At 38.9% G+C, this 15,793-nt stretch overlaps 1 protein-coding gene across 23 annotated transcripts in view; it reads right to left on the bottom strand.

The window, feature by feature from the left end:
- Positions 1-15,793, bottom strand: part of FMN1 (formin 1) — a 433,864-nt gene that overhangs the window by 73,366 nt on the left and 344,705 nt on the right. Inside the window, exon 17 of one of the 23 annotated variants that reach the window (XM_072808322.1) lies at positions 6,091-6,299. The exons of the other annotated variants lie outside the window; for them this stretch is intronic. Coding sequence (XP_072664423.1) covers positions 6,271-6,299 — 29 coding nt within the window. The 3' untranslated portion in view covers positions 6,091-6,270. Of the gene's footprint in view, positions 1-6,090; positions 6,300-15,793 lie in introns of those variants that run through there. 23 annotated transcript variants of the gene reach the window in all.

Genomic DNA, 15,793 nt, shown 5'->3' with positions numbered 1-15,793 from the left:
ATAATCACAAAGCCATTTGTGCTGTTTTAGATAGTTGAGGTCATACTGAATATATCATTCAGTTTCTTGTTTTTTTCATTTAATCTGTCAAAGCATAGGTCAATTTTTAAAGAATACTTTTTAAAAAAAGATTATTTATTTATTCATGAGAGACAGAGAGAGAGAGGCAGGGACACAGGAAGAGGGAGAAGCAGGCTCCACGCAGGGAGCCTGACGTGGGACTCAATCCCAGGTCTTCAGGACCATGCCGCAGGCTCAAGGCGGCGCTAAACCGCTGAGCCACCAGGGCTGCCCTAAATGAATACTTTTAAAGATCTTTTATCATTTAGTTGGTAATGTCCGAAAGTAATTGAAAAACAAGCCTTTCTTTCATTGAATGAAGCCTATTCAAATAAAATAATTTTCTGGAAACCCAAGAAAGCCCCATTTCAAAATAATTTTCTGACAACATTTCTTCAATAAGATCTTGTAGGAAAAAAATGGTTATGAAGGACTATTAAAATATGATCAAATATAATTAAAGCAGGGTTTTATCTTTTGATTCAACTCAGAAATAATCTGTTGCTTTACCCTTCAATCTTCTGCTTTCCGTAGCTTAGAAGAGGCATGTTTTAGATGGCCCCAAGCATTAAAATCATGTCTTATGCTGCAAAATAAGTTAAAATTTCTTTCCGCAATGCTTAAACCTAATAAGTCTGTTCTATATTTGGAAAACACAAGATAAAGAAAATATTCTTAACAGGAAAAAATACTGAGGGTCAGTATACTTTGAAGCAAGTGTGAGGTCTCTGAATATATAAGATACACACACACACACACCCTCAGTAGGAAATAGATCTCCCTTAGAATTTGAGAGAGGAGGAAACGTTCAAATATTAGGTAAATTGGAGAAGCGCCATGCCACTGTCTCCTTTAGGCAGGAACCTGAAGCTAATTGTGCAAATGGCATAAAGCTGATTTCAGAAAAAAAAAAAAAAAAGGAAAGCTCCTGAAACCAGAGGCTTGAAATGTTTTACTGGAGAAAAACCATAGCATTACCTCCTCCTGTGGGATGATAACAATGATTTATGAAGCTGAAGTCATTTCTTGTGATTGCGCTTCGGGGAGATTGGTTTCACATGATCTGCAAAGCCAGGCAATGCAAGGCGAAGAACCGGCCCACATGTTCCACTCAGGCTGGGATCTGCCCTCTTCAAGGGGATTCCAGAGCTCCACGGAGGGGGGGAAAGCTGTTGCTTTCTGCTCCATGAACCACCTTCTCCCCTCTCACAAGCTCATTAGGTGTACACACGGCTCTCTTATTCTCTCTCCTTTTAAAAGTATTGCTAGTCCTGCATTGTAAATGCACAGCAGGATAGTAGCAAAGCCGAGATTAATTCCCCATGGATTTATATGGCTCGTTCTCACCCACGATGACTTGCACCATTTCAAAGGTGCTTATGCTGCTGTTTTTATGGCTGGTCACTAACTTTATTCTGGCATATGGCTGTTGGCGCCATGACACGGAGTGAACAGTTTATACCTGAATTAAAGTGGATATTTGACAGTTTCTGTCAGAAAGTTCAGAGCAAAGAATCTGTGGGACAAGATTTATTGCATATTTTATAGGGGATACATCTGTTTCTTTGCTAGCTTTGGTCCTTCCCTTAAAAAAATTTAAAGAAGTTTCCTACAGAAGTATAATGACTGACAGGGAAAAAAAAAGAAAGCCAAAGCAGAAGAAAAATATGGCCAAAAGTTGGGTATTTAGAACTTAGTTTTAAAAAACAAACCAAAAAAAAATAAACAAAATACACTTCTCATTCTGAAGAGGAAAAATGACTCAAGAGTCACGAATAAAAGCTCAGTGAAACAATGCGGTTATCATTGGCAATTATTTTATGGCTGGCTTAATGCCACTCATATAATAAAGCTAAAAATTTAAGTGCATAACCTACCATTTTCTGCAGACCTGAAACAGGACTGGAAAGAATAATCTGCCTTTGATGTACTTTTTAAGATTTCACCATCCCAAATGGTGAGGTAAGTAAGCCCAACCACATCAGCATTAAACAGAAAAAAATTATAGATATTTAGACATTTAAAATCGATATGCCTCAAGATAAACACAGAAAATTTCCAACCCAAATCCATCAAGACAATGTGAAGGGTGCTTATAAACATCTCCATCTAAAAATTTCTTGTCCTGTAGCACATGAGCACCATCGTGGAGATTCATAATTACTTGGGCTCAACCTGGAACCTGAATGACAGATAAGACAAGCTATTTTTTTTTTTTTTTTTTTTTTTTTGGTGACAGCTATGGGAGAGCCTTTGATTCTGAATATTGCAAAACTGAAAATAAAACATTTACTCTTAAAGAGTTTTAATTACTTTAGGTTATAGGCATTCTTTTTGTAAAACTATTAAGAATTACAGGTAAAGCTCCTTTGTTGGTGGCCTTCTGCACCCCATCCTCTGCCTCCCCCAACATACATCCTCATCCTCCCCCAAGACCCAACGACTGTTACTGGTTTGAAGTATGTCCTTCCAGAACTTCTCCCAAGTGTCCCTGTGCAAATGTGCAAGGTTTTTCTAAGTCAGACATGTGGAAGTACACTTGCTTGCTCATCAAGGATGTAAAGCTTTAATTTTAGTCAAGATTATCAAGTAATCCTCCATGGTGAGAGTAACATTTTATATTCTTCACAGCCAATAACCGATAAGACCGAACTATAATTTTTGCTAATCACATAGATTTTGGTACAAATCTCTACTGCCTACAGTGCAGATATCTTTCTATGGTTTTGCTTATCTTTTGACTTAGTTTACAATATCTTTCATTCACAAATTTAATCTTCATATATAGACATATGCATACATATATATTTTTTCTCTTTTGCCTTTTGTCTTTTTATATGTAGGTCATTAATCATTTGGCATTGTGTGGGGTAGAACACTTTTTTGGGGGGAATGGATCAGCACTATTCAAATAGCATTGATGTCCTAAAAGATAATCAGAGTATGCAAATAATGGCAGTTTTACCTTGTCCTCTGTCACATTTTTTTTAAAAGATTTATTTATTTATCATGACCTGAGCGAAAGGCAAATACTCAACCACTGAGCCACCCAGGCACCCTGGCTTAGAATATTTTCAATAAACCCCTCTTTGTAGCTTAATATAGCAGGGTCAATTTCCATTGTTTACCATTAAAAAAAAAACCCGGGATCCCTGGGTGGCGCAGCGGTTTGGCGCCTGCCTTTGGCCCAGGGCGCGATCCTGGAGACCCAGGATCGAATCCCACGTCAGGCTCCCGGTGCATGGAGCCTGCTTCTCCCTCTGCCTGTGTCTCTGCCTCTCTCTCTCTCTCTCTCTGTGACTATCATAAATAAATAAAATTAAAAAAAAAAAAAAACCCAATTGATACTTTCAGGTATAACAGCAATTCCTGAATTAGAAATTAAAATTAAATTTAGTGCTTGCAAGAGGCACTACAGTATTATGGCTACACATTGTCAGTAGCAAATCTGCACATATAGGCCAGCATTCCACTGTCTTCAGCTTCTAGATTGTGTGGCTCTGTCACATTTAAAACATGTTATTTCTTTTCCCTTCATGCTGCCTTGGCTAGGGCTTTCCATCTCTCGGTAAAGTTGACCCATTCCTGCTTATTGTGAGTACAGATGTATTTGGATATATTTCCATCATATTTATTTTTTCACTTTTATTCACCAGGTTTTCTAGCTCTTTCCTGTTCCCCCTTTCCTGACTTTTGTTGGATTCACCAATTGCCTTTGGTCATTTTTCTGTACTGGTTTGAAAATGAAAATTCTAACTTTCTCAATGGTGAATACATTTAAGTTTCAACACCCATAACACAAACATCTTCAATTCTAAGAGTATCTAGAGTTAATTATAGCTCTACACTCTTAACTCTGAGCAACATAAGAATGGCTTGCTTCTCCCTTCCTCCTGGCCAAATCTCAGGACCACATTCTATGCCACATTCTGTGTTGCTATCATCTGCAGCTTTACTTCCAGATTACCAAAAAGAATTTATGACTAATATTTATGCATCATTTTATGAATGTATTTATTCATCACGCATTTTGCCACTCCACTTCCTCCTGGATTCATTTTCTCATTGAAGGAGTACAACCTCAAGAGAGGATTTATGAGTAATCAACTTCCTAGGCTCAAAAGAATTTACTTTTCCCTTTTATTTTCATGATGGTTTGGCTAAATGTAGAATTCCAGCTTGAAAAATATTTTTCTTCAGAATTTTCCATTTCATGCTCCATTGTTTTCTTACACCCAGTGTTGTTGCTGAGAAATTTGTTACATCGCTCTCAGAATTTTTCCAAATCCTTCTTTCTCAAATTTGATAATAAAGAGTTAAGAGTATGTACACATGTACATTTATCATTTGGTGCTTGAGGAGCTCTTTCAATAAAATATGCAATGTCTTTCTCTTCATTTCTAGGAAGTCATCTTATATGGTTTAAGTATTTCTTCCTCTCTTGTACTAAATAGATGTTGGATTAAATAGATTGAATTTCTAAACCACTTTTTATATCTTCTCATTTCTCCATGCTTTCCATATATTTCTCTCTTTATACTATATTCTAGAAGATTCCCTTGATCTATCTTTGAATTCACTACTTTGTCTCAGTGATGTCTATTTTACTACTCTGTGTAATTACTGATTTTTTAAAGAAAAATTTATCAACCAAAATTTTCATTTCTATGTTTTCTCCTGGATCCTTTCATATGGAGTGGTGGGTGGCCTGTGGTAATTATCTGAGATTATAAAACATATTTTCTGAAGACTTGCTCTGCCTACAAGTGTATTTTCTCAAGTGTAAGCTCTGCTTGTTGAGTTTGTCAACTTTCCTCAATTATGGATCCCAGATAGTAAGCCAGTCTTTGTAGTTGAATCTCACCATTAGGTACGCAAGTGGGATATTATTCTAGTTGTTTGGGGAAACATAGAGGAGGGTCAGAATATTTCATGAGGCAGGGTACTCCGTCATATCCCAAGACAGCATTAGCTACCCAAGAAGCTTCTGGGGCCTCTCCCACCCAGAAGCCCCTTTCATGGCCCTGTCTTAGAAACAGATACTTTTCTATTATAGTTGTAAACTCCAGGGTGTGGTCATAGGTGCTGCCTCTGCAAAATTAGACTCCCCCAAGTGTTGTAATTCTAAAGAGCTGCTTAAATTTCAAAATTCAAAGTTTTGCATTTCTCTCCCCACAGATTTATGATGATAAGATAGATCATGCAGGTTTTCCTAGATTTTAAAACCAAACACAAAACCTAAGTAGCAATCTCACTATTACTATCACAAAGTAATGATGTGGGGATATAAAAAAATTCGTATTAACCACTTGAACATGAAGATCTATTTTAAAGCAGCTATGTGGAAACAAAGCCACCCAGATGGCACACAGAAGTCTAGCCATAAAGATGGTACAGAATGTTTTACAGGTAACTTTCACATTTTCAGAGTTTTATTCACAGATCGGGCTTCTCTGAACTTACAAGAGAGAGGCACAGTGCCTGGAACATGCTACTGCAAAAATAGTGGAAGGCCATGTTAGAGCTGTGTGCCCCTGCTAGAAGCCATGTGCTATGGTTTTTATAGTTCTATAAAATGGCATCTGTGAATAAATAAGATTTTATTTAAGTGCTAGAAGCCACACACAGTTGGAGAACAAGGGCTTGGGGATGGCAACACATGCCATCACCAGCAGATACCATATTGCAGTCATGGGGAGGGCTGGGTGTAGGAGTATGAGCAGGAGTAAGGAAGAAATTTTTTATTTCCTGTGTCACTTTATTAATGATTATATTAAATAAATGTAAACATAATTTGAGAAGGGACATCTCCCATCTCCTTCATGTCATGAAAGGCAAGTCTACTTGGGCGGGACCTGGAATTCTACAGTGATTTGCAGAGGCTCAGATTCTTACGTAGTTTCATTACTTCCAATGTATCAGACACTACTGATGCATTGGTTACATGTAGGCAATGCTTTACAGTTTTTCACACATTTTCAGAAACGGTGTTTTTATTACTGTTATCATGAAAAACAAAGTACTTATCAGTGGCAAGCCAGGCAATATTGTCCATGTTTGATACTGGTTGATATCTCAAACATCCTCTCGCACTCTGAAGATATTCAGCTCCCTTAGGCTCTTCTCATTTCTGTCTTTATATAATCAGCTAGACACAGGCTACCATTCTTCTGCTGATGAATCTCATGTTTATACTGTCAAACTCCATTCTCAACAACCAGATTTCCATTTCTCTTGGTCTGTGGGACACCATGACATGAAAAACTGTCCAGCAATTCAAATTATCCCTGAGTCCCCCACCATAATACAAACATTTTCCTTCCATAGCCTTTTTTGGTTTGTTTTAAATTTTATTTAAATTCTAGTTAGTTAACATGTAGTGCAATCACGGTTTCGGGAGTAGAATTGAGTGATTCATCACTTACATACGACACTCAGTGCTCATCACAAGTGCCCTCCTTAATGCCCATCACCCATCAAGACTTTCATAATTTCCACAATGCCGCAACATCACCAGTCACTAAGATGATCAAAACCTGGAAATTATTTTTGGTGCCTCCCTTTGCTTCAACGCCAGAGTCAAAGTCATTACCGAATCCCTGTCTTTACTTCCAAAATACACCACATTTTTCTATCTCAATTTCCATCACTCTGGCCCAAAGTGCTATTGTTTTTCACCCGAGTTACTTTAATAACTTATACTTTTGCCCACTTCCATTTATTTTCTACATAGCAATCAGAATGAACTTTTAAAACATAAATGCAGTCTATTACTTCCATTTTACAAACTCTTCTAAGGCTTCCCACTGAATATTGAATGATGTAGAAATCCCTTTTCATGGCTTTTCATCAGTCCCCATGGCACTAGCCCATTCTGGTTTCTCAGTATGCCAAGCTCTCACTCACCTCAGGTCTGTCACCCATTGATATCCTTTTTGCTTGTGGTGTTTTTCTTCCTACATTTCCCACGACTAGATCCTGTCCTGGCTTAAATGTCAGCATGGAACAGTGTCCTTCCCACTCTTTTAAAGCAGTTTTCTTAAAGCTCTGCTCCATACCAAACCTAAACATCCCCTAATTTATAATACACAATAATTACAATATAATATACACTGGGCTAGTTATTTGCTTTTTTATTTTTCTTCTTAATTATAAGTTTATCTATTCTGTTTATGACTATATAAACTGCCTGGCACAGAACCTGACACACAATAGGCACTCAACATCAGTTGAATGGATTTTCTCTACTATTCTATGCATGTTAATTGACCTACTGTAGTCACATCTGTTTAGGATTGGCTCTCCAGCCTAGGCTGTGAGATCTTTAAGCCAGGGAACTGTCTCTTGCTTTTGCTTGGCACAATAGCCAACACTTGGGCCTATACATAATGAATGAATGGTTATGATTAGCCACTCAGTAATTTTTTCTCAAATTGTATTAGATCTGACACACAAAATCAACTTGGGAGATGTTATTTAGAGTAAGTAGTCTTGAGAGGTTAAAAAAAAGTAATAATCAGAGGTCAAGGAAAGCATGGATAAGGTCTGCTTGGTTAACAAAACTTGAATGATGGAAACAAGCTTGACATAGTAGTCAGAAATAACTCCAAGAGAGACCCAAGGGAGCTGATTCTCTCTTTGGATATCTAAATCTATCACTGATGTAGCAGTGTGAACTCTGGAAAAGGAGCATCTCTCAGAGTATCCTTTCCCTCATATATCAAATATGTAAAGAGGGCCTGATGTTTGCTTCTTTCACAATAATATTGGAAGAACAAATGAGGTGGTATAATGTCAAATGCCCACTGGAGAAAAGGCACTCTATGAATGGAAAACTCTCTGCAGACCCTGCTTACTGCAGTTTGAGAAGCTATATGCCAATGGCGAAGTTGTTGCACAAGACTGAAGTTGAATTCCTAGGAAAAAATGTTTCCCTGATATTAAGAAAAAGAAAAACAGACCAACAGGGAATGCTCAGAAACTGATAAAAAGAAAATCAGGTGGTAGGAAGATTTAGAGAAAAGAGAGAAAAACAGAATTGAAGGATTCTAGGGAAGGATATGCCAATTTCATAAGAAATAGGGAAGCAGTTAGAGAAACAAGGGTGGTTTCCCTTGACATCCTTCCTAATCCACTGTGGAGTCCGGTCTGAGTTTGGTCCAAGACTGGACTGCTTTGTTCCATGTCTAACTCATGCCCAACACAGGAGTTTATTTTTTTTGTAGGAACCAAGAGAGATCTACCTTATAATAGAATACTAGGTGTTATCTCATAGAATAGTTTCTCTAAAATGTTTCAGGTAGTTTTCAGATAGCAACAAAGTTGTGGAAACACTATTCTGTATGCCCTTCCCAGGTTTCCTTGTGTTGGCTCTTTCCAGAGTTAATCATTCTTATCTCTTTCAACTACCCCTCTGAATAAACAAGTTAGGAAAACACAAACGTCTCCCTATGACCAATGCCCTCACCCTGTCCTGAAACTACATAAAGCTATACGGGAATTAAAAGAGAGACTGAAGGGATGGCATTTCCCTAAGGCTTGTTGCCATATCTCCATTAAGATTCTGGGGTATGTGTTTATTTTTATGACTCTCTTTTGTGAATAGATGGCGTGAGACAGAAGTCCTAATTCCAGGGTTCATTTTACTGTGGCCTATAGTCAGACTTTCCAAGAAGAAATATGGAAAATTATGGTCCAAGCAGCGTTACTGTCCATCGAGGGGCCAAGGAGAATCCTGGACCTCATCCACCCAGCTGCTTAAAGTATCATTTATGAGCAGCAAAACAATTGTTTTGGGGTCTCAGAAGCATTATTTTGAGCTGAGTTTGTGGCATTAAGGCCCAGCTAATTATAATGATCTGATTTTACATCACTTTCACATATGAATGATTGCCACTGCATTATTTAAATGGAAGAAAAGAATGCTTGAGGAATCTTGTCCTTCTAGATGGAAAGCACAATGTGTAAGGAAGTAGAGTTGGTTATAATTCTTGCCCTACTTCATAACAAAGTCATTTCATGTTATTGTCTTGTTTAGCTTTCCAAAGTTCCAATGAAGAAGATATAAAGATTACTAGCTCTTCTTTCTAGTAGAGCTCCAGATAGATGTAACTGGCTTAATGATGGAAAGGAGAAGGCATATTGAATAAAGAAAAATATGGTCTACTCATGCAATGGAAAAATCTGCAGCAATCAAAAGAATTAGATCCATACGTATCAATATGGATAGGTTTCAAAGAGTCTTGAAGTGAAAAACTGGGATGCACAATGGTAAATCTAGTAGGATCCATGCTTTCTATTATACTTTTATTGCCTTCCTAAAGTCTGGATTTCTGATTCTTAATTTGGTAAATTTTGATCACTAAATGCCATCCAAGAGGCATTTCAATTCTCTAAATTAATAGCACTAATAAAAAAGGTGATGCCTTATATATATATTTTTTTAATCATTTAGAATTTTCTTTCCTCACTGGGTTTTTATAACAGTGAACAGAGTTAAGTCTGGCTCTAAGATCTAACAATTTGGAAACTAGCTCTGCATAAATCTACAGAATTCTGCCAAGGATGATCTGAAGAAGCTACCCATCTCTGCTGAGAATGAAAGATAAATATTCATGGTTACAATGGTGTCATGATTCTTAGCTAAAGGAGGGAGTTAGGTGTACCACTTGGTTCATGCTCCATCATCAGCGAACCACAAAATTTTAGTAGTCTAATAAAATGATTGGGGAGAGAAAGCACACTCTCTCTGCAGTCTCTCTGACTACTAGGAATATTGGAACAATAAACACTTTAATAGTTTCAGTGTCTTTTATTTAAACATTTCAGGATTCCTCCCTACGCTACTGTATGGCATTTCCAATGAATAGGGAGACAGAGAAGTAAAATATAGTATTTCTTGGGAGATGACCTAAGGCAAATCTGCTGGCACCTTTATACATGTGCTCCATGTCAAATGCATTGTCACCCCTTAGAGGAAAGGCCCTGGTAGATGACAAGCATGCTAATAATTGCTTTCTTGTAGCAAGAGCTAGCTGGTTGCAAACTCCAGATACAAACTGTAAGAACACAGAAGTAGGACAGGAAAACTCCAGGCAAATTGAAGACAACTTCCTACTCTGCTTCCTCAAGGTCTACTCTAAGTTAACATTGATGTAACTAACTAAATATCTGAGAACAAACATTTTTTATGCAATATCTAGTCTAAGATGAGGCAACAGTCAATGAGACTCATCAAGTCTTCCCACTAAGTTAAAAACAGACACCTGGGCAAAAGTCCAGTCAACCTATGGGTCTTCTGGGTGAGGGACCAAGAAGACTGGATAAGCCACTTTCTACTTTCCAGTTGCTAGTGTTTCCAGCTGGTACAGGTCCCAGGAGAGGGGAGTCTGGAAAAGATTTTCTTTTTGAGGTTTTCTAAGAATAAAAAATTTCTTCCAACTTATACTTTCATCAAAATTAAGGACTGCATACATGGCTGCTGGGGTAGAAGGGCAAGAATGAAATCATCAGCCCATGCCTTCCTTTGAGGCCAGTTTCCCAGGATTAGTTCTCTTGCACATGAGCTGAAGGCACATGGATTCCATCACTTTCTAAGATAACTTATTCAGTGTTGTTATGGGCTGGATCTATTGTTTCAGCTTACAAAAGCAGTAAGGATCTTCAGACTCCAGCCAATTCATGGAAATCACCCTTTCATCTGGGTAAAGACTAGGATCCATGAGCGATGAAAATAGTTAACACTCCTCTGGTGCCGGCATATAAAACCAGGTTCTACATCTAGATACAACTCCCCCAGGTCTGAGACCTTGGTGGTAGAAGGAAGAAGAGATTTAGGTCAATATGTCTGTAGAAATGAAGGTGGGGGGGGGGTCCCACATCTCTTTTATGAGACAAAGAAGAGTCCCACATCTCTTTTATGGGACAAAGTTAAAGGGTACTGAATCCAAATTCTGTACTTATGGAGATACCTTGTGCTGACCAAAGAGAAATAACTAGATAAGGATTACTTTTATCTGCAATTCATTTTAGTGTTTCCTTTCCAATTAGACAAGTGAAGGGAGCTTTTGCATTTTTCTAGGTGACACAGGATGCCACACTCAGATTATCCAAAATTTGGGAGAATCTGGAAGGCTGAAGACTTGGCTCCAAAGTTATTAGACACAGACCATATAATAAATGATAAGGTATACAAAAACCTCATAATCCTTGCATCTGACTCACTACTGGTCATTAGAAAAAGATAGATTAAAAAAAAAAATCACCCTGGCTTTGTGTTCATTGCTGAAAGTAGATGCTCCTGGCTCAGTATCTTCCATTCTGCTTAAGTTTGTTGTTTTCTTCTCCTGATCACATTTTTGACCTTGTTTTTCTGGTTAGATAGGTAGGAGGTATTTTTAGATCTTGTTTTCAAGATCTTCTAAAATTTCACTTTCATCTTTAAAGGCACTCCATTCCATTTATGATTCGAATGAGGAAGAACACCTCTAAATGCTCCCTTCCTTTTTTGGACAAATTCAATCTGTATTTCCTGAGCACCCACAGCATGCTAAGTGCTGGGTTCTATGATGATCAAAATAGACACTTGCTATCTTTTATTAGCTAAGTAATTTCTCAAATATTTAAAAATTTTTAAAATGCTTGAAAAGTGACAGAAGGAAACAATGACAACTGCATTAATAACAACAGAGAGAACATCATTCCCACAGGGGTGTATACGTCTAAGGAAAGTCCTTCTCCAAGGAGTGGCTTCTACCATCTAAATACTCCTCCTTTTGATCCTCTCTATGTATCCCCCCACTCCAGCCCAAGCCACCTGAATCCCACCCTGAATTCTTAACTTATCCTCATTGAAGTCTTTCTTTGACATCAGACAGAACTTGTTTGAGTTCAGTTTCCACATTTGCTAAATGGAAGTAACAAGAGGGCTTTCTCAAGGGTTTTTTTTTTTTTAAGATTTTATTTATTTATTCATGAAAGAAAGACAGAGAGAAAGGCAGAGACAAAGGCAGAGGGAGAAGCAGGCTCCTTGAGGGAAGCCTGATACAGGACTTGATCCCAGGACCCCGGTATCATGACCTGAGCCAAAGGCAGATGCTCAACCACTGAGCCACCCAGGTGCCCCTCCTCAAGGGCTTTTTAAATGAGAACTGAATGAGACTATGCTTAACCTCAGGCTCAGAGTGTTAAATAAATGCTACCTAATACTATTTTTATTATTCTTAATAATAAATCATAAATATAGAAGCTTGGGAAGTCCTATACAGGAAGTGGGACCTGAGGACAGTTTTGAGGGTGTGTGTGTTACCTTGGCTAGAAAAAGGAAAGTAGAGCTAGGACCCCAGGCTCATGCTGAAACTTCTACTTCGTCAATGTGAGCAAGAGCCTAGGCAGGGCTGGGGAGGGGGGAAGAGTGGCAGGTGATGGGATGGGGGTGTTTGCGTGTTGAGGGGTGTGGCAGGGGTCAGGGAGTCAATAATGGGACTCACTAGACTGGGGAAAAAATCATTAGTGGGAGCAGTAAGCTTGGGCAACTGGAATAAAGACCACGAATATAACCTCTCAGAGAGTGACGCATATAATCCACTCATGCAAATAATCCCCCAAGAATGTAGCATTCTTTTTAGGAACTTCTGATTCCCAGAGCGAAGAAGGCGGGGAGGTAGAGAAAGAATGCTTGTTCCTGGTGTCAGTAAATAGAATCTTCTAGCAAGGAAGTACATTGAATATAGTTGCAAGAGAAGTTCAACGCTCTTGAAATGCTCTAGTTGGGAAAAACTAAGCACCAGGGATTTCCATGGCCAATATGAATTTTTGCAACTCTTGAAAAATCATCATTCCTGAGGGAGTTAAGGCTCTGTTGAAAAGCTTTTCTGTTCCATAGGTTAGCAACAGGCTACCAATACAGAGTTCTGGAGACTACTTAGGATTTAAAACACAAACTCAGCTTTTGCATGTTTTTAAAACATCCCTTTAACTATGGGTTGTCTAAAAATAGCTATGCCCCAAAGAGTTTATTTCCAACATTTGACATGATTGCATTTTGCAGCCATTTGTTATATAAATAATGGTAGCAGACAAGAAATATGAAAAAACATTGCCCCTTCTCAAAGCCCAATGGATTTAATGCTTTTGTTAACTCTGGATTCCAAATCTGAGGGTTGTTTGTCTGCGGTGTGTAAAATAAAATACTCTATGCCTGCCTCAGCTTTTCTTCTGATGTAGCAGCAATTTGCAAAGGAACTATTGTTCTTCTAAGGCTCCCCTGACTTTTCTTCACTGACAACTATACATCGAGGTGGAGAGGAGTTTCAGTGTGGTGGCTGCTGAGATATTGTGAAGATTTTCAGAGCAAAGGGAATTGCTTTTTGAGATGATGACTCAAGCAGTGTTTCAAACTGCTGGTTTATTCAAGGCTTGACAATATGTAGGGCATTTTCTGGGGCTCTTATTTCTTCATCTCTCAGCTCTGATCCAGGATTATCTGAATAGAGTCCACTGTGTGTGTGTGTGTGTGGTGTGTGTGTGTGTGTGTGTGTGTGTGTGTGTGTGTGTGTGTAAGGCAGGAGATAGGACAATTTCTTATGCTTAGAGTGGTCAACAAGGGAAAAGCAAGGGCTGGACTGTTTTGCCTTAATTCTGTTTTTCTTCTAGAACATTATCTTCCCCTTCTCCATTTTACTATCCCTCCTCCCTCCTCTCCCCTACCCCCCATCATATATTGAATGTTTATTGTATGCTATCTTTCTAACTTCCTCATCTCTAATGGTCGTACTTTAAGATGTGGTTCTTCTAATGGCTACTGCCTCTTCTAAAGCAATCCCACTCTGTAATTCTTCACTTAGAGTCTAAGTAGGAAAGACATAGTGAAGGGAAAGAAAAGGATTTTGGTCCTGAGTTAGTGAAGCTGATGGGGAGCTAAGGCTTGGGTTATGGGAATAGCTTTTGAAACAATGGTTGTTTTGTAAGGGTCTTAACTGGAGAAGTAGGATGTATGCCATACTGGTGAGGGAGAAGACCCACAGAAAGCCAGTCTTTAAAGCCAAGGGCAGAGGAAGTGAGCCTTCTGACCAAGCTCATCCAATAGGCCCAAAATTAGCCCACAGAAGCGATGGAGCAATAGCCTAGGGAATGGTTTGCCAGCCATATCACTGACTCTAAAGTGTAATGGACTTGGCAACGTGCTGAACTGACTGCCCCAACCCCTTAAACTCCTAGCGAGTAATCTTAGATTTTAATTTTAATCTTTAATGACCTAACTCGAGTTCAAGATCAACCTCTGATATCCATAGGGATAAGGACTGTGGGCATCTCATTTAATTAAATAGTGGATTTTCTTATCCCATTCTTACTTTGTCAGACTCCTTCATAAGCTCAAATTTTATACTAAGAGGCAGATACCTTTCACTCCATTGAGGGATTTTGAGAGTGATAGCCCCCTATAATCTCTACTCTGACCTTTCTCATTTTTTCCTGGTTCTTGGAAATTCCTGAGATTTATTTCCACCCCATTTAGTTCTATTTGAGACCAGGCTCAACATGTCTGTCTTTCCAGATTCTGCTGAAAACCAAATCAAACCCTTGAATGGTAAACTGCTCTTAAAAAAAAAAAAAAAAAGAAAAAAAAAGATTTTATTTATTTATTTGGGGGGGTCACTAGGGGGTGAGGGGCAGAGAAGGAAGGAGAGGGATAAGCAGACTGCACACTGAGCACGGACCCCAATGCAGGGTTCCATTTTACAATCCTGAAATCATGAAGTGAGCTGAAATCAAGAATCGGCCACTTAACCCACTGAGCCACTCAGGTGCCCCTGAACTGCTCTTCTTAAGCTTCTTGTTCCCTCAGAAAAATTAGAAAAATTATATTTGTACCATGTCAACACGGTCTTGAGCCTAGCTCAGGATCCCTTGTTCCCTGACCAACAAGCTGATGAGACTGCCCAGCTCATTTGAGTCAATCTCCTCCTCTCACACAGCTTCTGGAATTGGGCTTTGGTAGTGGCAAACTGAGGAACTGAAACTTTAATCATAGACAGATATGTTTCTCACTCTATGTTAACTCGGTTTAAGGTCCCTTGCCCTTTCTTTTTAGGCTGCCTCAAAGAGAAAAAAAAATGGAGACACAAAACACAAACAAAGATAGAAGCCAAAGGCCCAAGAAAGACTCTTATACCCCAAACAAAGAAACCAAATGGCCATTGCCGAGGCTCCACTTGGCTGGTTGCTCCTCTACCCCAAATGTGGCTGAAACTCACCTCCCTGCTGGCCTCTCTCGTTTCCACTGTTATTACAAATTTCAGCCATTTTCTTCCCTCCAAGAAAAGACAGCATTATGAAAAGTGAGCAGATAAAGGTAATCTAGGTATTACTTTTCTCTGAACACTCTTTCATCTTTTTCTTATTCCCGTTCATCCTGAAAATGGAACCATTCTTCAAAGGGGAGCCCTTTGCCAATTCTGATGACCTTGGTTAATTCTAGAGCAGGTGCTCCACAGTCATTGCATAGAAGGCAGAGGCTTTCCTTCATCCAAGCCCTTCACAATGCTAACATCTTCATACCAAAACTTGGCACTGTGGCTTCGGGGCGTTCTCAGAGGGATGGCAATACCTTCGTTACAGTTTGTGAATTTGAATTATGTAGGGCTGGTTTGGAAGCAGAGTGCCATCTGGGAGTACAGTCCCTCTCTTCCTAAAAGTCCTTAGCTGCTGGAGAACCCAAGAGGATGGGCTGGAG

This window comes from Canis lupus, chromosome 32 (assembly GCF_048164855.1).
Source record: "Canis lupus baileyi chromosome 32, mCanLup2.hap1, whole genome shotgun sequence".
NCBI classification, from domain to species: domain Eukaryota; kingdom Metazoa; phylum Chordata; class Mammalia; order Carnivora; family Canidae; genus Canis; species Canis lupus.
This window is presented reverse-complemented; position numbering and strand designations above follow the sequence as displayed.